The 23,305-nt window shown below is 47.0% G+C and overlaps 1 protein-coding gene across 1 annotated transcript; it reads left to right on the forward strand.

The window, feature by feature from the left end:
- The first annotated feature begins 2,174 nt into the window (after nucleotides 1-2,174).
- Nucleotides 2,175-19,339, forward strand: Rnf122 (ring finger protein 122). Its single transcript, XM_070016203.1, has 6 exons — nucleotides 2,175-2,600; nucleotides 10,969-11,125; nucleotides 15,997-16,042; nucleotides 16,328-16,369; nucleotides 17,802-17,884; nucleotides 18,269-19,339. The coding sequence occupies exons 1-6, from the start codon at nucleotides 2,576-2,578 to the stop codon at nucleotides 18,381-18,383; spliced, it is 468 nt and encodes a 155-aa protein (XP_069872304.1). The 5' UTR covers nucleotides 2,175-2,575; the 3' UTR covers nucleotides 18,384-19,339.
- Nucleotides 19,340-23,305: the final 3,966 nt, after the last annotated feature.

Raw genomic sequence — 23,305 nt, forward strand, 5'->3', positions numbered from 1 at the left:
TTTACTCATTTTGCTGGTGGTAAATAACTTCCTTTTCAGCTTTGTTGTTGTTGTTGCAAGAGCTGAAGGCCCAACTCATAGCCTTACACTGAGATAAAGCCCCAATCCCAATACTTTAGTTAACAATTAAAAATGGGCTGTAGAGTGGGAATGTGGCTTAGTGGTAGAGTGTTTGCCTAGCATGCCTTGAGTTTGGTTCCTTAGTACCACATACATAGAAAAAGCTGGAAGTGGCATGGTGGTTCAAGTGGTAGAGCACTAGCCTTGCAGAAAAGAAGCTTATGGATAGTGCTCAGCCACACGACTGGGAAAAAAGAAAGAAATGAATAAATGAGTGGATGAATAGCATAGAGATAGACATAAAGATAAAGAAATGACACCATTACAGGTGGACCTGTTGCAACAATGAGAAGTACAAGTTGTCATGTCCAAAACGAGCTTTACAACGTCGGTGGGGGGGGGAAGGGGGGGAAGGAGAAGGATTGGGATTGGGGGGGAGGGGCGAGGCTGGGAAGGGATGTGAAGGGTAAACAAAAGGAGGAAAAAAAATAAAGAAAAAAAAAAGAAATGACACCATAAGTCAAATAAAATTGGAGGAGAGATTTACTCTGATTTCAACCATGGCCACTCAATACCTGAGCAATGCTGGAGGTCAAAGATCTTTGTGCACAGTGCCATTTCCAATTTTTGAGTGGTTTGTTGGAGATAAGAGTCTTAGATGGAACCGGCGCCAGTGGCTCACACCTGTAATCCTAGCTATTCAGTATGCTGAGATTTGAGGAGCCGGTTCAAAGCCAGCCCTGGCAGGAAAGCCCGTGAGACTCTTATCTCCAATTAATTTCCAGTTAACCAGAAAACTGGAAGTAGTGCTGTGGCTCAAGAGGTAGAGCACTTGCCTTGAGCTGAGGAGCTGAGGGACAGCGCCCAGGCCAAGAGTTCAAGCCCTATGACCAACACACACACACACACACACACACACGTCTCACAAGGGACTTTCCTGCCCTATATGGCTTCCAACCATGATGCTCAGACCTCAGCCTCCTGAGTAGTTAAGATTACAGGCAGAAGCCACTGGCTCCCCGCTAACAAAGCAGTTTATGGATACAATGCATCTTTTTTGCTGTCGGTTGTGGGTCTTGAACTCTGGGTCTGGGCGCTGTCCCTCAGCTCTTCAGCTCTTCAGCGCTTTACCACTTGAGCCGCAGCATGACTTCCAACCTTTTCTGTATATGTGGTTCTGAGGAGTCGAACCCAGGGCTTCATGCATGCTTTACCACTAAGCCACATTCCCAGCCCCTGTAAGGTTTGGTTTGTTTTTATCTGATATCCAAGCGCCTGGAATTCCTTTTTTTTGGGGGGGGGGGTCTGGTCATGGGGCCTGAACTCTGGGCCTGGGCGCTGTCCCTCAGCTCTTCAGCTCAAGGCTAGCGCTTTACCACTTGAGCCGCAGCATGACTTCCGGCTTTTTTCTTTTTGCTTATGTGGTGCTGAGGAATCGAACCCAGGGCCTCATGCAAGCAAGGCAAGCACTCTACCACTGAGCCACCTTCCCAGCCCCTGTAAGGTTTTGTTTGTTTTTATCTGAAATCCAAGCACCTGGAATTCTGACCAGTCACAAGTCTTCAATTTCAGACCTTAATTTCCCTGTTCGTAGAATAAGGCGCTGGCCAGAAGTGAGATGACAACGAACCCCCTGCACAGATCTGTTTTGTAATTCACCGACTTCGCTCTCTTGCCTGTTTCTCCACCCTCTCTCTAGCCACCCACAACCTAGTCACGGTCCAGGCAGCAGAAACAGAACTCTGGCCCAAGACAGGTTTCCCAAGGAGCTGTAGAAAAGTAAACTGTGTAAGAGCTGGAGGCGGGAAAACAAGGGGCCCTAACCACTTTCCTCCAGACCTCCCTCGACAGCCAGTCACCACCAGGCATCTGGGCCTTTTCTTTAGACTGGAATCTCCCCGGGGGTTGGGTTAGTGGTGGGCCCTGTCCCACCCCCACCTTCGCTTGGGGCTAGGATGTTCCCTCTTCAAAGGCGAGGGACCAGCCTGCAGATGCCCAGGAGCGGAGGACAGCTCCCATTGGCTGGGGGCCGCGTGACGACTGGGGCGGGGCTTCCAGGGGGCGGGGTCAGTCACGGAGAGAGGGCGTGCACCGCCCTGTGTGGGTTTTAAGGCTCGCCGTGCGCTCACGTCTGCACCGTGGGACCCGAGCCCAGCTTCGTCCGCGCGCCGACAGCTCCGACGATCCGGGGACCACCGTGTCGCCCCCCCGTAGCTCCTCCACCCAGCCCAGGCCCCTTTCCTCCGTGCCTTTCCCCTCGGGTGCTTGACCCGGGGAGACTTTCTGTTTGTTTGCTCGCCTTGCCTCTTTGTTGCTCTGAGAACTAGTGGGAGCCTCCCGGCTCCGGCGGGCGTTGAACTTCGGGAGGAAGGCAGCGCGCCGCACACCGCCCCGGGCGCGTGTTGCGCACGGACGGCTCCCCGCCGGTGCGCCCACCCCCGCCGGCCTTTCCCCCCCCCTCCCCACCCCGCCGCCCGCTTTCGTTCCTCGGAGGAAGCCGACGGAGACTTCATTGATGCACCCATTCCAGTGGTGTAACGGTAAGTCCCGGGGCGGGAACGGCAGCGCGCATTCCGGGCTTGGTGGAGTCGCCGAGGGAACGCGGGGGTTCCTCAGTCCGCGGGGCCCGTGGTCCTTGCTTTGGTTTCCAGCCAAGTTTCTTCTTCCTTGGTGTCCTGGCGCCTACCTCTGCTCTCCGCACCGCGGGGTTGGAAATCGTCGGCTTTTCACCGGGTTGGGGTGGGGGGGTCTGGAAGGGTCTCGGGGGCACGGGGCAGGCGTGGGAGCCCAGCGTTCCCCCAGCCTTTGTGCGGCCCTCGGGCTGCTGCTCTGCCCGCTGCCTTGCCTTTTTGCGCGCTCCTGCCTCTCTGTGTTCTTTGTTGTGGAGGTTGGAGGGGAATGAAATCGGCGCTCCGGCTCGGATCTCCGACTAGAGGGAGCTCAAGTTCCCGGCCTGAAACTTTGCAGGCTCTTTTCAATGTGTACACAGTGCCGCGTGCGGCGCTGCACGCGCGGGTGCCTCCTCGGCCCTTTGTTGGCTTCGCGTGGGTTTGTGGGGGGCGGTCGGGGGAAAGTGGGGCGGGGACCACCTTCGTGTGGATGGGACGACGCGGAGGGTAGATGCCTGGGCGCGCAGCTTTCCCCGCGGTGCGGGCTGGCCTGACCCGAGCTGCGCACCCTAGTTCCTAGACCACCCGCCCCCCCCAGCCCCCCGAGCCTGGGCAGGGATTGCAACCCCTCCCCCCCACACACACACACACGCACAGCCACACACGCACTCACACCAGTAACGTAGCTAAAGTGGCCTCCATCTGAACCTGAACCTCGGGCCGTTCCGGTGATGAGAGGTTCAGCTTGGGTCTGGATTGCTCCCCCAGACTACCTGAAAGAGGGGTTCCGATCCCCACCCCAGTGGCCTTAACGCCTTGGCCGGCCGCTTAACGTTTGGGGAGTTTGGGGGCCGAGTGGGAAGCAGCCGGATTGTCGTTTGAGTGTGTGTCAGGCTGGCTAGTTAGGGGAGGAGAGATCCGATCTAGAGTGTAGAGGGCTTTGGTTTTAAGGCAGAGTTTGGGCAAGTATGTGTCTGAGTGCCCCCCCCCCCCCTTCTTCCTTTTGCTAGTCGGGTCTAATTTCCTGAAAATGAACCAAGCTGCCTGTGGTGGGCGGGCAGTGTGGGAGAGGGGCGCGGGATGGGGGTTGAGAAAGGACCGCGCATCCCAGCTGGGAGAGTGAGAGGGAGATTCCCGGCTGGCTGGAAGAAGGGGAAAGCAGTTCCCAGATCCTCTGGGCTTGCTTGGCCAGCCCTCCCCTGACGTCATTCCTGGCTCAGCCTGCCAGCTGAGAGGAGACCTTCTGAAGTTCAGGCTTCCAGGGGTTGGCAAGACAATGAGACAGAGACTTAGGGGAAGAGAGCTCAGGCAGCTGTCAGTAATCCCGGTCAGCCTTCTGGGCAGCTTTGTTTCATACAGTGTTTAGCTTTCACTTTTTCTTTCTTGTGAACCTAGGGATTGAACTATGCATCTGGTGCATGCTAAACACCTCTACCACCCCAATTCTTACTTTCACTTATTTTTGTTGTACTGGTCTTGGGGGCTTGAACTCAGTGTCTGGGCGCTGTCCCTGAGCCTGTTTGTGCTCAAGGCTAACACTCTACGGATGGAGCAACAATGCCACTTTTGACTTTTTCTGAGTAGTTTATTGGAGATTAGGCTCACAGACTTTCCTGCCTGGGATGGCCTTTTTATTATTATCTTTAAGTAGTTGTACAAAGAAGTTCCCATTCTACAAAACAGTATATGAATACAAGGTGTCTGACAACATTGTCACCCATCATTTCTTACCCATCCCTTCTCTCTTTTTATTGTGATAAGGTGATTACATAAATTTCACATATTTCACAGTATTGTGGAATAGTGATACTTAGTCACACACACATTTTAACCTTCACAAGGCAAATTGTCATTATCATGGTCTACAAAGTTTGTGACCTTCTGAGTAGCTAGTATTACAGGTGTGAGCCACCAGCATCGTTTTTGTTTGTCTATTGTGGGGCTTGAACTCTGGGCCTGGGCGCTGTCCCTCAGCTCAAGGATAGTGCTCTACCACTTGAGCCACAGCACCACTTCCAGCTTTTTCTGCTTATGTGGTGCTGAGGAATGGAACCCAGGGCTTCAAGCATGCCAGGCAAGCATTCTACCACTGAGCCACCTTCCCAGCCCCATTGAACTGGCCTGGGTACTGCACCTAAGATTTTTTTCCCTACCACTTGAACTACATCACCAAGTGGGTTTTGGTGGTTATTTGGAGATGTGTCTCAAGGGTTTTCCTGTCCAGCCTGGTTTCTAACATTAATCTTCAGATCTCAGCCTCCTGAATAGCTAGGATTATAGGTGTGAGCCACCAGCCCCTCCCTACCTCCACTTCTTAAAGTGATCCATGGATCTAATAGTACTTTGGCTTCACAGAGAAAGCAACCTCTTTTCCAAGACCCTATTCTCTGGGGCTGGAGTTCTCTGACCTTAACAAAAAAATCATTCAGAATAAGATATTCAGCTGTAATAGAAGCAAAACGAGTATCACTTCCTAAAGCTTTTCTATCTGCCTCTTTAGTCTTTTTACAGGTGGCTCTTGCCTGTAATCCTAGCTACTCTGAGGGCTAACATCTGAGCATTTCCACACAAGTCCAGCCCAGTCAGGAAAGTCTGAGACTCTTGTTTCCAATTAACCAAAAAAAACTGCAAATGGAGCTGTGACTCATGTGGTAGAGCACTAGCCTTGAGCATAAAAGCTCAGGGACAGCACACCGGCCCTGAGTTCAAGCCCCAGGAGCAGCACACAAAGAAGACCAAAGTTCACACACTTAGTCTTGGAACTCCAAGGACAGGAAAAGATGGAGGAGATAACTGCTCCAGGATTTTTCTCCAGCCATTGTGCCTTCAGGGTACTTGTACATGCCCTTTTTTTTTTTTTTTTTGCAATAATCTGCTACAGCGCTGCTAGTTTCCAGAACCAGAAACAAACTGAACCTCTTTGGAACCCCAAAGTAGCAGGATCCATCTCATAAAAGACACATGGACAAGCTAAGACAAAATTGGGAATGGAGTTTGGGGGTAGCTCTCATACAGTGGCAAGAAAGAAGGAGGCTGTGGTTTTCTGGGAAGGAAGGTCTGGGGCCCTTTGCCCAGGTAAAGTCAACATTGATCATCTCCAGCCCATCTAGAAGTCTTCATGGAAAGTTGATCTCATTTGCCCATTGAGAGCAAATATTTGAATAATAAGGAGGGAGGTAAAACCACTTTCTCACCCTGTTTGGGTCCTAGAAGCAAGAGGCTTTCTACTGAGCAAAGAAAAGTCTAGTAGCTAATTATTTCTTTAATTTCCTCCTAATCAAGAAGCCCTTTGGAACAAGAACTTTTGCTTGCTGTTTCTCCACGAGGTCTAGTTCAGAGCATAAAGCAGTCCCACAACAATGCTTGTTGGCTGACTGGTGATTTATTTAGTTGAAGGCAGTTTCTGGGCAGTTTTCCCAAACATCAGTCTTCTTTCTTTGAAGTCTGAGTTTTTTTGCCAAGAAGACCAGGTTGTGTGAAGTGGGGAATTTTTTATTAACAAGTTACCAAGACAAGCACTAGGCTAGGCACTGTAGAATTAAATTAATGTCCTTAGACATCATCAGGCTTAGTAGGACTATATCCATTTGGTGGCTTACATTCTTGTTTCAGTGTAGATACCCTTCTACTATTTGTATCAGGAAAACCTGTGTTTCTCTTCTTTCCTAAATAGCAAAACATCCATTCCTCTAATTTTTTTGGGGAGAAGGAAGGGATCTCTCCTTGGCTTCCCAAATGCTGGGATTATAGGTGTATACCACTATATCTAGTTCTTAGGTGCTCTTTTATCCATACTATCAGCCTTAGTGCTTATAGCATCAATAATATGATATTTATTACATGTTTGAGTCAAATTAAGTTGATGCCAGTGACATCTGGGCTATTTAAGATACTTTTTTTTTTTAATGAGCCAGTACTGAAACTTAAGTTCAGGGCCTTATACTCTTGTTTACTCAAGGATGGCACTCTACAACTTGCCACACCTCCACTTCCAATTTTTGCTGATTAATTGAAGACAAAATTGTTTCAGATTTGTCTACCTGGGCCATCTTTTGGTCAGTTGTGGGGCGATTGTGGGGCTTGAAGTCAGTGCATGGTTGCTGTCCCTGAGCTTTTTCACTCAAGGCTAGAGCTCTACCACCGGAAGCCACAGCACCACTTCTGGTTTTCTGAAAGTGGTTAATTGGAGATAAGAGTCTCACGGACTTTCTAGCCTGGTCTGGCTTTGAACCAGGATCCTCAGATCTCAGCCTCCTGAGTACCTGAGATTATAGGCAAGAGCCTATAAGAAGGATGTGACTAAGACTTGAGGGAGCAAAAACAGATAATTGAAGCAGGTCCTGAGCACAGTAGAATTCAAACAGAAGGATCATTGATTGGAATATCACAAATCCAGGACTTGCAGACTTCAGAAAAGGCCAGGGAATTCTAGTCAAGGAAAGGTGAATGAACAAACAAGGTGCAGGTAGCTCAAGTCTGTTATCCTAGCTGCATGGGAGGGAGATCTAATGATTGTGATTGGAAGCCAGCCAGGGCTGGAAAGTCCTTGAGACTCTTTCATCCAATTGATCACCAAAGTAGCCAGAAGTGGAGCTGTGGCTCAAATGGAGGAGGGGGGGAGGTTGTGGAGAGAAACTCAAACACAGGGCCTAGGCCCTGAACTCAACCATAAGGACCAACATAGAAAACCAAACAGAAATAGAAAAGAACAGGTGAAGAGAGGCAGGTAGGGACAGGATTGGACAAGAGACAATGAAGGGACTGGCCTATAGGGGATTGTGTTAGAGAGCACAAACAAGATATTGAAAGGAGACCCACACCTGTAATTCTAGCTACTCAGAGGCTGAGATCTGAGGATCACCATTCAAAGCCAGCCTGGGCAGTAATGTCTGTGAGAGTCTTTATCTCCACTTAACTACCAGAAAATCAGAAGTGGAGCTATGGCTCAAATAGTAGAGTGCTAGCCTTGAACTGAAGAGCTCAGGGACAGTTCCCAGGCCGAGTTCAAGCCCCATGATTGACAAAAACAAATAAACAAACAAAAAAGATTGAAAGGGGGAAGGGTGCATGTATGTTATGGAAGACTTAAAGTCAACCAGGAGTTTGGAAATACAAAAGTGGGAGGATGTGGGGTTGGGAAGGTGGCTCAGTGGTTGAGTGCTTGCTTTGCATGCATGAGGCCCTGGGTTCGATTCCTCAGCACCATATATGCAGAAAAATCTGGAAGTGGTGCTGTGGCTCACGTGGTAGAGCACTATCCTTGAGCTGAAAAGCTGAGGGACAGCGCCCAGGCCCAGAATTCAGACTCCATGACCAACAAAAACAAAAACAAAACAAAACAAAAAAAAGTGGGAGGATATGTCAGACATAGAGAATTAGTAATAGTAATTAGAAAAGGAACTAGAAAGAATGATGACATGTTTTAATAGACAGTAGGTTAGGTAGTATGCTTAAAAGTGGGGGAGGGGAGGGAGGATTTGAGCAGGTGCTGTTTGCTCATGCCTGTAATCCTAGCTACTCAAGAGGTTAAGATCTGAGGATCACAGTGTGGACAGTAAAGTCTGAGACTATTATTTCTAATTAACCACCAAAAAGCCAGAAGTGGGAGTAGTAGAGTACTAGTTAAACTTGAGTTCAGCACTCAGGATCTGAGTTCAAGCCCCACTGCCAGCACCGCAAAAAAAAAAGAGGTAACAGTAGGATAAGGCAGCATTTGAATGGAAGTTTGTAGTCATTAGTTGGATATATAAGGGAGGAAGAGAAATAAGATGTACTTGTGTGTGTGTGTGTGTGTGTGTGTGTGTGTGTGTGTGTGTGTGTGTGTGTTAGCTTTCCCATCACTGAATGAATGTCTGAGAGCAATTTACTTCAGGCAGGGAAGATTTGTGTTGCTTGTGGCTTCAGGTGGCAGCCAGAAATTGACAAGAGATACAGCTCTCAGATTTGCCTCCATTGAACTACATCCTCCAGTTAATACACTTCATTCCCAAGTTTCCAGAGTCTCCCCAACCAAATAGTACCAGCAGCTTGAGAAATGCATTCTGCACATAAACGGGGTAACACTTAATTTCCAAGCCATAACAGCATGTCAGAGTTGATTCTGATCTTCTTACCTGGCCTAACACTGAGTTGTGGTAGCCCTGGTAATTACCAGGTAGAATTCTGCTGTACAGTAATGGGTCCTAGCTCCTAACCAAGATGCCAGAGAATCCACTGCCTGAGTGCAGAGGGACTTTCACAGTAAACTGTGAAGACTATAAGCAGATTGTGTAATGATAGAAGGGGCTTCCCCCATATTGTTGGGAAGGTATTTTATAGGCCAAGTGAATTAGCATGCTTCTGTAGTCCCAGCTATACAGGAGAATCACTTAAACCCAGCAGTTCAAGTTTCAGTTGGGCAACGTGGCAAGATCCCATCTGTTTAAAAACAAACTAGACTAATTTGGTAGCATGAGAATGTGGTTGGAATGCAGCTTATTCTCATTAATCAAGGCCTTTCCCTCTACCACTGCCATGCTCGGCCTCTGGCTTTCTATCTTATCAGACTGTTTTCTTTCCAGCTACAACTTGGCTTCCAGCCTTGGTGTATTATGGAGACATAAGAAAAAAGCTTTCCTTAAAAGTTTCTTTGCCCAGAACCAGGTCATGTGCCAGCATTACCAAATTCTGGCAAAGGGGAGAAAACTATCACAATTAGAGGGCCTCTACTATTCCTGAGCCCTGTGGGAAGAGAAGCAGCTAGTAGCTCACCAGTGCTTCTCAAACTACATATGCAGAGGAATCCACAAGGAGCTTGTGAAAATGCAGATTAGGATTCATTTACTCATGGGTCTATCTGAGATTCTGCATGTCTAACCACCTCCTAGGGACCCACTGGGCCTGTGGCACTGTGTGTGTGCCTTAAGGCTTTGAGTAGGAAGGAGCCAGTAAAGGAAGCTGCAGCTCCCCACCCCCACACACCATCGCCACTTTCTGGAACACTGGCTGGTCTTGGAGTGAACACTTTCTATTCTAGTCCTGGCACAGCCTGTCTTTTGAAGCAGGTGGCTTAATAATGACAAATGACCTTTGTAGATGCACTTTGCAATTTATGAAGCCAATTTCTTACCCCATCATTTTCAGTCTTATATTTTGCTAGTTTTTCTATGACAAAGTGAAGCCTAGAGAGCTTATTTTTGGGGGGGGGGGTGGGTCCGGTCGTGGGGCCTGAGCTTTGGGCCTGGACGCTGTCCCTCAGCTCTTCAGCTCAAGGCTAGCACTCTACCACTTGAGCCACAGCGCCACTTCTGGCTTTTTCTGCTTATGTGGTGCTGAGGAATCGAACCCAGGGCCTCATGCATGCAAGATAAGTGCTCTACCACTGAGCCACAGCGCCACTTTTGGCTTTTTTCTTTTTGCTTATGGGGTGCTGAGGAATCGAACCCAGGGCTTCATGCATGCAAGGTAAGTGCTCTACCACTGAGCCACCTTCCCAGCCCCGAGAGCTAACTTCTTAAAGGTCACGTAGTTCACTAAGGAGAGGCGGGTCAGAACCCAAATGTTTTCTCACCTAGGGCTCTTCTGGTTGGTTCTGTATATATTCTGTGAGCCCCTTCTACCTAATGGAATGGAGGTTTTCTACTTTCTGGCCATCACTTGGATCTTTCAGTACTCTGTAGCATTTTCCTTTCAGAGATTTGTGAAACAATGCTAGTAAGATTAGCCCTGGGATATATAATAAGCTCAAGCCCTCAAATTAAAGGCTCATCCTAGCTACTCAGGTTGAGATCTGAGGATCTTAATTTGAAGCCAGCCCAGGCAGGAATCTCCATTAGACTTATCTCCAATTAACCATTAAAAAACAAACAAAACTAACAACAAACCAGCTGGAAGTAGAGCTACAGCAGCCCAAGTGATAGAGTACTAGCCTTGACCACAGGGACTGCACCCAGGCCCTGAGTTCAAGTGTCAGACTAGCACAAAGCAAAACAAAAAAACAAATACCCAGATTGAAGATAGCTCCTGCCATTAATGTATGAGGACACAGTATGAAATTAATCCCAGTGGTAAGTAACTGGCTTTTATTTTTTTGCCAGTCCTGGGGCTTGAACTCAGGGCCTAGGCATTGTCCTTGAGCTGCTTTTGCTCAAGGCTACTAGCACTCTACCACTTGAGCCACAGTGCCACTTCAGCTTTTTCTGTTGATGTGGTACTGAGGAATCGAACCCAGGGCTTTATGCATGCTAGCCAAGCACTCTTACCACTAAGCCACATTCCCAGTCCTTTAGCTAACTCTTAATATTTCCATCTTCCTTTTCAGGGTGTTTCTGTGGCCTGGGACTGGTTAGCACCAACAAGTCCTGCTCAATGCCACCCATCAGTTTCCAAGACCTTCCCCTCAACATCTACATGGTCATCTTTGGCACCGGCATTTTTGTCTTTATGCTCAGCCTCATTTTCTGCTGTTATTTCATCAGGTATGTAAGGTCACTGATCAATCTGGGAGCAGAGTCAAGGAAAAAAGACCAGGGTTGGGGGCAGGGCTGAGTGAGGGTCCCAAAGCAAACCCTTTTGCTAATACTGCTGCTCGGAGCACATGGCTTACCCTGTACCCCTCTGATATCTGTGCTTCTATTTCTGTCAGCCTATCAAGTTGTCCCAGAGCATATAAGGTCACTGAGGGTTGGACTGCACCCTACCTCTTGGTCAGTTACTCTAAGGTTGCCTAGTATTACTTACTGTCTGACTGAGTAAATGAGTTGGTGGTCTCTTAATTCAGTGGTCTTCTCCTGACTTAAGTTCTCTAGTTATCTAGGAATCCGTGGGCACCAATTACTCCAGCAGAATGTGATTTTGGTTTTGGTTTTTTGCCCTCCTGGCAAATCCTGTTGTCAACTCTAGATAATGATATTAGCCATATCTGGAGAGCTACTTCATTTTTGTTTTGTTTTGTTTGTTTTGTTTTTTAGCAGGTTCTGGCTTTAATTCAAGGCTTGCTCAAGATTAGCACTCTACCATACCACTTGAGCCACAGTGCCACTTCTGGCTTTTTCTGTGTATGTGGTACTGGGGAATCAAACCCAGGGCTTCATGCATGCTAGGCAAGCCTCTACCACTAAGCCATATTCCCAGCCCAGAGAGTTACTCATTTTTGTACCTTGTAAGGGCTTACTTTGTTTTCTTGTTTTGTTATTGGTCCTGTTGTTTGAACTCAGGGCCTACCTGCTGTCATTGAGTTTTTGTGCTCAGGGCTGGTGCTCTACTTTTGAGTCACTGTTCCGCTTCTGGCCATTTTTGGCGGTTAAGTCTCACAGACATTTCTGCCCTGGATGGTTTTGAGCCATGATCCTTAGATCTCAGCCTCCCGAGCAGGATTGCTCATGAGCCACTAGTGCCTGGCTCCTTTCCCTTTTCTTGAATGCCAAGTTTCCTCTCAAACTATTCTTACCAGTGGCCTATAAGCAGATTGTGTAATGATAGAAGGGGTTTCCCCCATATTGTTGGGAAGGTATCATTTTATAGGCCAAGTGCATTAGCATGCTTCTGTAGTCCCAGCTACTCAGGAGAAACACATACAACCCCCAAATCCAGCAATTTACCTAATTTCCCCAAAAGCTAATACCAAAGACTTAATTAGGATGAGAATTGGAGGAACATAAAACCAGCTCTTTCCATATACACATGGACTCACACATGCTTTGTGTGTGCACGCACACATGCAAATGCACGCACACAGGTACACGCATGCGCGCACGCGTGCACACACACACACACACACACACACTCCAAAGGCAACAGAAGAAAATCCAGAGACCATCTTTCTACCCAGGAAATGGGTGACAAGGATTTCCTAAGGGCCAATAATAGGCATGACCTTAAGTTGTCAGCCTAGTCTTTGTCAAGGGCCTTTGTGTGTGCCAAGCATGTGGCCAGCATTTGGTAAATCATTTCGATCACTGAATTCTGAGACCATTGCTACAGTTTAAGTATTTGATTGCTGTATAAATGAAGACATTCATGCCCTGACAGTTAAGGGTCTGCCCAAGGTCATGACATCCAGAGAGATGCTGAGGTGGGCTAATCTGGGCACAATGCGTCTTTCATTTCATATTCCTTCCATATGTTTGCTTGCCTTCTGTCCCTTCGTGGGAAGTAGGGGAGCTGCTGGGGTGACTGTGCCTTCCCCTTACAGCTGGGTACAGGGATCCTACAGAAGAACAGACTGGGAAGCTGAGTACCACTGGCTTGTGTCTCTTTGCCTGGAGCAGAAAAGCACAGAGTGGTAACGCCATGGTACAAAAGCTATTCCTACTGTGGTGCTGCTGGGGGCCACCTTTCCCTTCTGCTGGAATCTGGTACTTCATCACCCTGCCCTCTGTCCTGCAGCCGGCCTGAAGCCAGTTGACTCTGGAGTTTTCATAGGTCCAGAAGCTCACTAATGTCTTATGCGTGCCTATATATAGAAAGACACACAAGCTCAGAAGCCACTTCCTCTCCTTGCTTCTCTGTTTCCTTCTCTGCCAAAATAGGCTCATGACCACTGCTTCTGATCTCTTGAGCTCATGAACCAAGGCCAGCTACCCCCTTCTTCTCCCACTCAGAGCTGCCCTGTGTGTCCTACACAGGATGGAAGGGCTAGTGGAGCACAAATAGGCAGGAAAGGAACAATTATTTTCAGGATCTGGCTGCATTGTTTGTTCTAAAAGGGAAAAGAGGAAAGGGAGAGCCTGCTGGCAGTGGCTACAAATGGGCTCATTGAAATTGGAGTATTTTTAGTTGCTTTGCTCAACCAGCAGCTGAGAAGGCCACCTGTCCAAAGCTGTTGGCCTCCCTCCCCAGCTGGAATGCCCAAGGTCTTTGCTTTCTGCTCTGTTTTCTTTACAACCTTTTCAGCCCTGTTTTCAATATGATCTAATCCTTCCTGAACTGAATTGTTTCTGTAGGATGAAGGCACAGCTCTCAAGCCCTTCTCCATTCTAAGAGGGCTGGAGGTTCTTGGGTAAACACTAGCCAGACTAGAGGGGTGATGGCCAGGGGTACCTTCGACTCCTAGGGCCTGACAAGCAGAAAGGCTCCTCATATATTTATACAAATATAGACATGTTGCAGAGAAGAGTTCAGAGAGGGATGTACATTAGTATAGTTATGGTCTAGTCTAGCTTTGACCACAGAACCATGAAAGAAAAAGAACACACAAATGAACCACATGCAGGCCTTATACTATTTCCTTTACTCCGCCATCATGGAGCAGCAGTGTCCTTTTTTTTCCCCCCTCAGGAGACTGCTAAGACTTTTCCTGATCATGAGAGCATGTCTTCTTACCCCAGGCTAATTCAGTACTAGCCAGTGCCCCTTCCTCTTGGAAATTGGGCAAGAAACACTTGCATTATATATGGAAACGTTCTCTGAGCTGGGTGCTTTACACTGATAATCCCAGCATTCAAGAGGCGTAGGCAGAAGGATGGTGAGTTTGATACCAATGTGGGGCACTTAAGGAGACCTACCCTGTTTGAAACAAATATAAAAACCTTTTTTTCTGGACTAAAGAGTTCCCTGCCAGTTCATAATGGGACAGTAGGAGGACTGGCTAGACATCCAGCCCAACTCTGCAATGAACAGAAAGCACAAGGTGGAGAGAAGGGACAGTAGTTGTGCTACCCAGCCCCAACCCTGGCAGGAGTCCACTTGGACCAGACTTCTCCCCAGGCTCCAGGAACATAGACTTGCCAGGTCACATGACCTCCTGTCAGGAAGGATGGAGGAGATTTTAGCCTGATCTTATCTTCCCTGTACCACCCTGGGCATAGCCTTGCCTGTACCTTCTTCCTCTCGGACTACCCCAGGGGCATTTCAACCTCTAGTGATTTGAGGTTCTATTTTCTAAGTTTGGCTAGCAATCCATTTTCTGTAGGCTTTGTAAGTTGGGAAGTCTTTGTCACCCAGCTCTGTGTTACTGTGCAAAAGCAGAATATATAGACTGAGCCAGGTGCCAGAGGCTCATGCCTGTAATCCTAGCTACTCAGGAGGCTGAGATCTGAGGAACATGGTTCAAAGCCAGCCGAGGCAGGAAAGGCTGTGAGACTCTTATCTCCAATTAACCACTCAAAAACTGGAAGTGATGCTATTGCTTAAGTGGTAGAGTGGTAGCCTTGAGCAAAAAGAGTTTAGAGACGGCCTAGGCCCTGAATTCAAATCCTATGACTGACCAAAAAAAAGGGGGGGGGTGAGAGCCCCATTAGTTTCTATGGGGCCATGGAAACAGCTGTAGCTGTAATGGTGGTGCATGCTTGTAGATTTAGCACTCAAGAGACCAGTGCAAAAAGATCCTGAGTTCAAGGCCAGTGTAAGCTGCATAGCAAAACCTTGTTTATCAAAAACAAAGGCAAACAGAATTGACTACAGAATTCAGAGTAAAAGTTTTCCCCACTGAAAATGAAACCGTGCAAAATCAGTTCATGATTACAATGGGAGCCATTTGCACCGTAAGCCATTCAGAGCAAACTTCATGAAATGTGGGCTATGTTTCCAAATCACATCACATTCTCAGGATTGTGGTGTATTCCACCTAATGGGACAGGTCATGTTCTGTGGTAAAGGACAGGCTCTGTAATCACATAGCTTTTGATTCTGATCCAGGCACTCTTGCCAACTAGCTCTGGGAAATTTGCTTCATTTCTTTGGGCTCCATTTGCCTTATCTATAAAAGGGAAAATATCCCCCTCTTAAATGTTTTTTGGATCCAATGAGAACACATTGGACAATGTCGCTCTGGGAGCAACACACAACATGTCCTTGGTGAACTATTATGCCATTGCTATTAGTAACAACATGCCATGTTTTGGCTTTTGAGAGTTGGGCTGTCTGCAGCCCACTGGCTTAGAATGAAAAGGAGAGAACAAAGAAGATGTCGTCTGGGTAGTTTGTCTGGCACTGAAGACAAGTGTGCTTTGATTCCAGAATTTCTTGTATTCTCTGAGTGGAAAATTCCCCAGGGTCAACAGAAACTTACTGATCCTTCTACCCTGGCGATGTGGAAATATCCCTCTTAAGAATATCTGTGTAATTCCCTGTGTACATCCCATAAGCACATCCCAAGGAATTTACTGGGAAAGATCAAGTGAGGAGAGAATGAGCTCTTTGGGGTGCTTTATGGAGAATCTTCCAGCGTGGCAGTAAATCAGTAAGGGTCTGAGTCCTTAGTGAACTCTGAGTGGCCTGCATAGGTCCAAACCATGACTTATGCTAGCTATGGGTCAAGCGACCCTTCCTCACTGCTAGAAGGATGCTCAAGTATTCATCTGTCTATGCAAAGGAAGAGTAACCTGCTATCTTCCTTTTCTTCCCCCAGCAAACTCCGGAACCAAGCACAGAGTGAACGATACGGCTATAAGGAGGTAACATTCTACCCTTTCCCTGTTTCTTCCTGGGCCCCACTTACCCTGATAGGAAGGGGACAGGAGGACAAGCCCAAGCTCCCTTGCCTAAGTTCCCTTGTCCTCTCTCCCTGGATCTCCCTGAGACTCGCCCTCCTGTTACTTGTCCTCTGGCTGGGCTTGTCCAGTCTTTCCAGGGCCTTTCAGGAGAGATTGGAGTCTCCTTTGGGGAAGACTGGGGCTACCTCATTGGCTCCTTTGTATAATTGATGCCTTTAGACCTCATCCCTCCTTTTCCCTCCCCAGGTGGTTCTTAAAGGTGATGCCAAGAAGTTACAGCTCTATGGGGTAAGTGTCCTCCTGGGATCCAGATCACAAAGGTTTAGGTAGTACATTGCCCCAGGAATCCTGCTGTACAGAATCTTTAAGGGAAGGATAGTTACACCACTTTCTGACCTAGACAGAAAGAACTCAGCTAGCTTTCCTAATGTTAGTTCCTGTGGCCTGCTATTCCCTAAAGAAAATAAAAGCATTGTTAACGTACCCTGTGTTTAACTGACTAGCTCTGATTAATGTGGCCATGCAGTAACTCTCCATCTCCCTGTGACGCTCTCTCAATATGCACCAAATCTGGGGGCCTCTCAGTTCTGACTTTTTATGATCTGTCCCACCTATGCCTTTGAAGATACCTCATTTCCCATAGCTACAGACCTTCCTAACTAGAGAGGATTTGTGGTTGTCTGGTAGTAGGGAGGATTCCGGCATCACCAAGCACGAGACTGCCTAGACATAGCCTCATTCCCCTCTTGTTTTTTTGATGTCTGCTATTACACCTCCAGTTCATAGCAACTTGTCTTATAAATTTAGGCTTAGATGTCTCCTAAGCCTTCTTCTATAAGAATAATGCAGCAAAGATCATTACAGGAACTGAAATATAGATTTAAAGAATTTAACTGGGTTTAGCCAGTGGTGGTTTATGCCTATAATCCTTGCTACTCAGGAGGCTGAGATATATGAGGATTGCAGTTCGAAGCCATCTTGGGCAGGAAAGTCTGTGAAACTCTATTTTCAATTAAATTACTGAAAAGGCTGGAAGTGGTGCTGTGGCTTAAGTGGTAGAGTGCTAGCCTTGAACAGTGCCCAGGCCTTGATTTCAAGCCCCACACCCAACAACAGCAAAAAGAATTTAAGTGGGGCTGACTGGCAGTGGCTCACACCTATAATACAAGTTCAAAGCCAGCCTCAAGCCAGAAATTTCATGAGATTCTTTTTTTTGGGGGGGAGGGTCACTCATGGAGCTTTAACTTAGGGCCTGGGCACTGTCCCTCAGCTCTATGAGATTCTTTATCTCCAATTAACCAGCTAAGAGATGGAAGTGGAGCTGTGGATCAAGTGGTAGAGTACCATGCCAGCCTTGAGCAGAAAGAACAAGCAAGGATGCAACTCTTGAGAGTTTCAAGCTCTAGTACCTATATAAAAAAAAGAGGGATGGAGGGAAATAGGATGGACGAAAGATAGAGAAGGTGAGGTGGGAGAAAGATACTAGGACAACTGAAGAACTAAAATTTATATAGATTTTTTTTTCTTCTATTTTGGTTAGTTTAAATTTAAGCAGCCACCTATGGCTAATGCCTGTCACACTGTCAATAACACAGATGCATAAAACAGGGCTGGAGGAGGCTGAGCTGACTCTGATTTTTTGGCCAAGAATGAAATCATGGATATTCAGGATGGTTAATAAGCTTCTTCTCTGTCTCACAACACCCTCTTCTCTTTGCAGCAAACCTGTGCAGTCTGTCTAGAAGACTTCAAGGGGAAGGATGAGCTGGGTGTGCTCCCGTGCCAACACGCCTTTCACCGCAAGTATGTGGGGATGTGGCCAGGGCCACCTGCTCTATGGAGGAGAAATAATCAGGGAGCATCTTATAAAACTTCCCCAAGCCAGGAACTGATGGCTCATGCCTGTAATTCTAGCTACTCAGGAGGCTGAGATCTGAGGATCGTGGTTCAAAGCCAGCCTGGGCAGGAAAGTCTGTGCCCAGGCCCAGGCCCAACAAAAAGCAAACAAACAAACTTCCCAATTGCCTGTCACCTGCCATTTACTCCCCTGCCAGTGAGATCAAGGGTCTATCCTGTCTAGATATCTAGTCATTCCGAAGGGTTAGGTTGGGCACATTCTTATTCTGAGGAGCAACTGGAGCCGTCTGTGGTGTCTTCTTAGAGAGGTCATATTTTTCTCATTCGCAGGTGTCTGGTGAAATGGCTGGAAGTTCGCTGTGTCTGCCCCATGTGCAACAAGCCCATTGCTGGTCCTACAGAAGCCACTCAGAGCATTGGGATCCTATTGGATGAGCTGGTGTGAAGGCAGCCTGCACAGAAGCTGGAGAACGCCTAGGCCCTCTCTTGCATAACTACAGTGGACAAAACCATTGGGTGGTGACAGCCATGCTTACCAAAAGGGGAGGGCACTGGGCTTTCTCCAACAGGGCAAGACCAGTGGCAAACTTGCCTTTCCTTTTCTGAAGCTCCCTTTCCTGTTACTCCGTACTGATGGCCTCAGCCAACCAGACCATTGCAAAGCCAGTACCGAACGGTCCACCTGCCTCATCTCTGCCCAGGGAAGGAGTCCACCTTCATCTGGCCATGAACACAGCACCCTCTTCGGGTTTGCCCTGAGGAGGACAAGATGCACTTACCTGGAAGGGATAAGCTGGCTTTGCCTCTCCACTCCTTCCCTCTTCACCCCACTTCCCCCCCTAAGACAGGAACGATCAGAGAAGGAGAGGCTGAGAGGCTAGAAGGCTCTGCATTAAAACCGGGGTGGAGTGAGGAACTGTCTGAGGACAAAGTCAATGTTTACAAGGGACCTATCAGAACAAGGATGGCCCGGGACTGGCTGACGACAGGAACTGGGAAATCCATCCTCTGCTAGGATCTGAGGTGCTACACTCTCTCTCCCTCCTCCCCCAATCAGAGCTTCCTATTCCATGGTGGAGATTGAGAATCTCTACGGAGGAAGGGCTTGTTTTATGCTCAACCAATACCCAGGGTTTTTTTTTGGGGGGGGGTGTTTCCCCCTTAAAGGAACAAAAGGGGCCTTGGGTCAGGGGTGATTTGGTTACAGGAGCAACAGAAACCTGCCTTCCCCTTTGTAAATAGTATTTTTATACTTTATCCTCAACATCTCAGGCTTTGCAAATGGGACCTCCCCTTCTCCCCAGAACTGAGGGGAGATAGGAGTCTTCTCTCCAGAGTGGGTGAGGATGGGAGAATGTGATGTATTTAAAGAAAATTAAATTTAATAACAGGTTTCTCTAACCAGTTTTTTTGTTGTGACTGTGGTCTGGGCTTGTTGGCTTCTCTGCCAGTAGAGGGAACAGAACTCTCTAACTGCCCCCTCTCAATTCCTCTTCCCCAAGTCAGAGTTGCGCACAAAGCTTCCTTATCTCTGCAAGCAAAATTGATAGATGTGGGTATATGTATGCATGCACACAGGCACACAGGCTAGTAGTGAAGCTTGAGGCCTGAGCACAGTCCCTTAGGGCTGGCACTCTACTACTTGAGTTCCACTTCTGGTTCTATTTTGCTGGCTAATTGGAAATAGTCTCATGGACTTGTTTCTCCAGGTTGGTTTGAACCATAATCCTCTGATCTTAGCTTCCTGAGTAGCTAACACTACAGACAGGAGCCATCAGCCCCCAGCCAGTGTGTGTATTAATGCCATCTTGTTACTTAGTTCAGTGTTTCTAGAACACCTGCTTCCTGCGCCATCACCAGAAAATGAGGGCTTTTCTCTGCTTCCCAGACTCTACATGTAATTACAAGTTTTTGTTTTGGTCTGTTATAGGGCTTGGTCTGGAAGCCTGGATGCTGGTCTTGCACCTCTTTGTGCTCAAGGCTAGTGCTCTACCACTTCAGCCACAGCTTCACTTCCAGTTTTCTGGTGGCTACTTGGATATAAGAGTCTCCGGGATATTCCTGTCTGGGCTGGCTTTGAACCAAGATCCTCATCTGTGTTCTGAATAGATAGCCAGCATTACAGGCGTGAGTTCCTGGTGCCCCACCAATTATAGGTTTATGAGATTCATGCATGATAAGCATTTCAGTGGGTTTCACTAAAAATGGAGTGAGGAAGTGGAACTGTGGCTCAAGTGGTAGAGCTCTAGTCTTGAGCTGAAGAGCTGAGGGACAGTGCCCAGGCTCAGAGTTCAAGACTCACAACTGACCCAAAAAAATGGGAAAGGGGGAGTGACTTTGGTCAAATGAGTTTTTATAAAGATTTTAATATAAGGCAAACATTTCCTGTGACCCATGCAGGAAATGGAAGTTAAAGACTCAAAATGGCAGCTATGCCTTTATTCTTTTCTGAGATAGGAGAATAAATACACATGTTCATGAAATCTAGCAAACTTTCAAACATTGGACTATTGTTTAGAGTATCCAAAAGGAGAACTGCTTATTTAAAATGTGGAGACATTTCTGGACCTACTCAAAAGTAGGTTTTAGGGCTTCCTTTTCTCACATGATAAGCTGCTCATTGAAAGATGGCAGATTGGATATCTCATCTTTTTCTTCTTCTTCTTCTTTTTTTTTTTTGCCAGTCATGGTACCTGAACTCTGGGCCTGGGCACTGTCCCTCAGCTCTTCAGTTCAAGGAGAGTGCTCTACCACTTGAGACACAGCGCCACTTCCAGCCTTTTCTGCTTGTATGATGCTGAGGAATTGAACCCAGGGCCTCATGCATGCCAGGCAAGCACTCTCACTGAACCACCTTCCCAGCCCCTATCTCATCTTTTTCTAGATTGCCAGTCCTTGTAGATTTAGCCTTTTTTCCCCCCCCTTTTGGTCCTGGGGCTTGAACTCAGGAATCCCAGGACTTCATGCATGAAGATTAACCAACATTATTTTTGAGTGCGCTGGTCCTGAGGCTTGAATTCAGCCCTAGGTAGAGCACAGTCCCTGAGCTTTTTTGTGCAAGACTAGCACTCTACCACTTTGAGCCCCAGCTCTACTTTCAGCTCTTTGGTGGTTAATTGGAGATATGAGTCTCTTGGTTTTTACTACTCAGGCTTTTGAACCGGGATCCTCAACTCTTGCCTACTCAGGCAAGATTATAGGTGTTTAAAACAAAAAAAGGCTGGGAAGGTGGCTCAGTGGTAGAGTGCTTGCCTTGCATGCATGAGGCCCTGGGTTCGATTCCTCAGCACCACATAAGCAGAAAAGGCTGGAAGCTCAAGTGGTAGAGCACTCGCCTTGAACTGAAGAGCTAAGGAAGGGTGCCCAGGCCCAGACTGGCAAAAAAGAAAAAAGAAAGAAAAATTACAGGTGTTAGCTACCAGTACCCCAGCTTAAGGTTTTGTGTGAATTTTAGGCAAGGAAAGGTGGACATGGAATAAGTCCTTCATAGGAGCATGGGACTGAAAATAGCAAACCTAAATTTTGGGTGGGGCATTGGTGGCTTACACTCATAATCCTACCTATTAAGGAGGCTGAGATCTGAGAATTATGGTTCAAAGCTATCTGGGGAAGGAAAAGTACATCAAACTTTTCTCCAATTAACCACCAAAAAGAAATAGAGTTGTGGCTCAAGTGGCAGAACATTAGCCTTGAGCAAAACAAAAAAACTTAGGGCCTAAATGTAGGCCCTGAGTTCAAGCCCCAGGACCAGCAAAAAGTAAAATAATTTAGATCAAACTTTAAAACATCTGCCACCATTTGAAACCAAAGCCAGTTATTTTCTGTGTTCACTAAATATTCAGGGCAACTGATAATCAGTACTGTTCAAATAACAATTTGCAACCTGAATGCCTTTCAAAGGGAAAATGACAAGGAGGCTGAGTAATAATCATACCTTACAGGATTCCAACTAAATGATCTTATCTGTGGCAAAAATACACCATGCGGTCATTGGAAAGATTGAGCTCTTAACCCACCAAGCTGTTTCACAAGAACTACTATCTCCCGCTTGCGTGTTGGATTAGGCAAAGAATGGTGAAGAAAGCAAATGATTCAACCATAATTACATAATTAAATGTGATAAGTACCAGGTCCAAAGCACAGATGCAGTTCTCAGTAAGGATTTTCACACCTCAATTCTGTCATGGTTTCCTCCCTGTGTTAGTGTTAAGTAACTGTGACCAAAATGTCTGAGAGAACAACTTAAAGCAGGCAAGGTATGTTTGGGCTTAGGATTTCAGAGGGTTCAGTCCATGGTCTTTTGGCTCCACATACCTGGGCAGAACAGAACAAGATTGTGACAGGAAGCTTTTCACTTTATGGTAGTCAGGATGCAGAGAGGGTCAGGGATTGGGGACCGGTTACAACCTTCAAAGGCGCACACCTCCCTCCCAATGACCCAGGACTCAACCTCCTAAATTTCCACTGCCTCCCAAAATAGCACCACTAGCTGGATACCATGTATCCAACACATGAGGACATTTCTCATTCAAGCTACCATACCCCTAACAGACTTTCCCTGCCTTCTAGTAGATTCTTCAGTCTACACCAGACAAACACCTTCTGTGACCCTGGCCATATCAACTCTCTGGCAGCACAGGTTCAGAGGGACAGGTATAGACAGATTGGAGATAAGGATAAACTGATCACTATATGGAAAATAATAAGTTGTTTGTCTTATCAGATAATAACATTAAATTTTTTTTCCTTCAATCATGAGGCTTGAACTCTGGGTCTGGGCACTGTCTCTGAGCTCTAGCTCTAGGCAAGCGCTCTACCACTTGAGCCACAGTGCCACTTGAGCCACAGTGCCACTTCCGGTTTTCTGGTAGTTAGAGGAGTCTCAGACTTTCCTGTCCAGGCTGCCTTTAACCACAATCCTCAGATCTCAGCCTCCTGAGTCACTAGGATTACAGGCATGATTTTCCCACACCAGGCAATAGCATTAAATTTCTACTGATGGTATGAAAGAGTAAGAATCATGTCCACTTAATTTTTTCCTGACAAACTGGCAGAGTGGAGACAACTTCAATGTCACCTTTGTGCTTTGGCATGGATTCGAATTCTCTATTTGACAGTTTCAACAAGAAATCACAAAATGTGCTCAGCAGAGGAAGAGGCCACACCAGGAGGCACTACAAGATCTATTCGTTTTATAATATACAGCATATAATGTGTATGACACAGGGTATAAGATTATATAGGTGCACTTTCTCAAGGCAGTGATTGACTTGAATATAGCTCAGTGGTAGAGTGCTTCCCTAGCATGTTAAAGACCCTGGATTCTTTACTCAACACTATTAATAATCAATGTCAAGCTCAAGCCCA

Source organism: Dipodomys merriami, unplaced genomic scaffold (genome assembly GCF_024711535.1).
Source record: "Dipodomys merriami isolate MVZ:Mamm:240054 unplaced genomic scaffold, mDipMer1.0.p SCAF_12, whole genome shotgun sequence".
NCBI lineage: Eukaryota > Metazoa > Chordata > Mammalia > Rodentia > Heteromyidae > Dipodomys > Dipodomys merriami.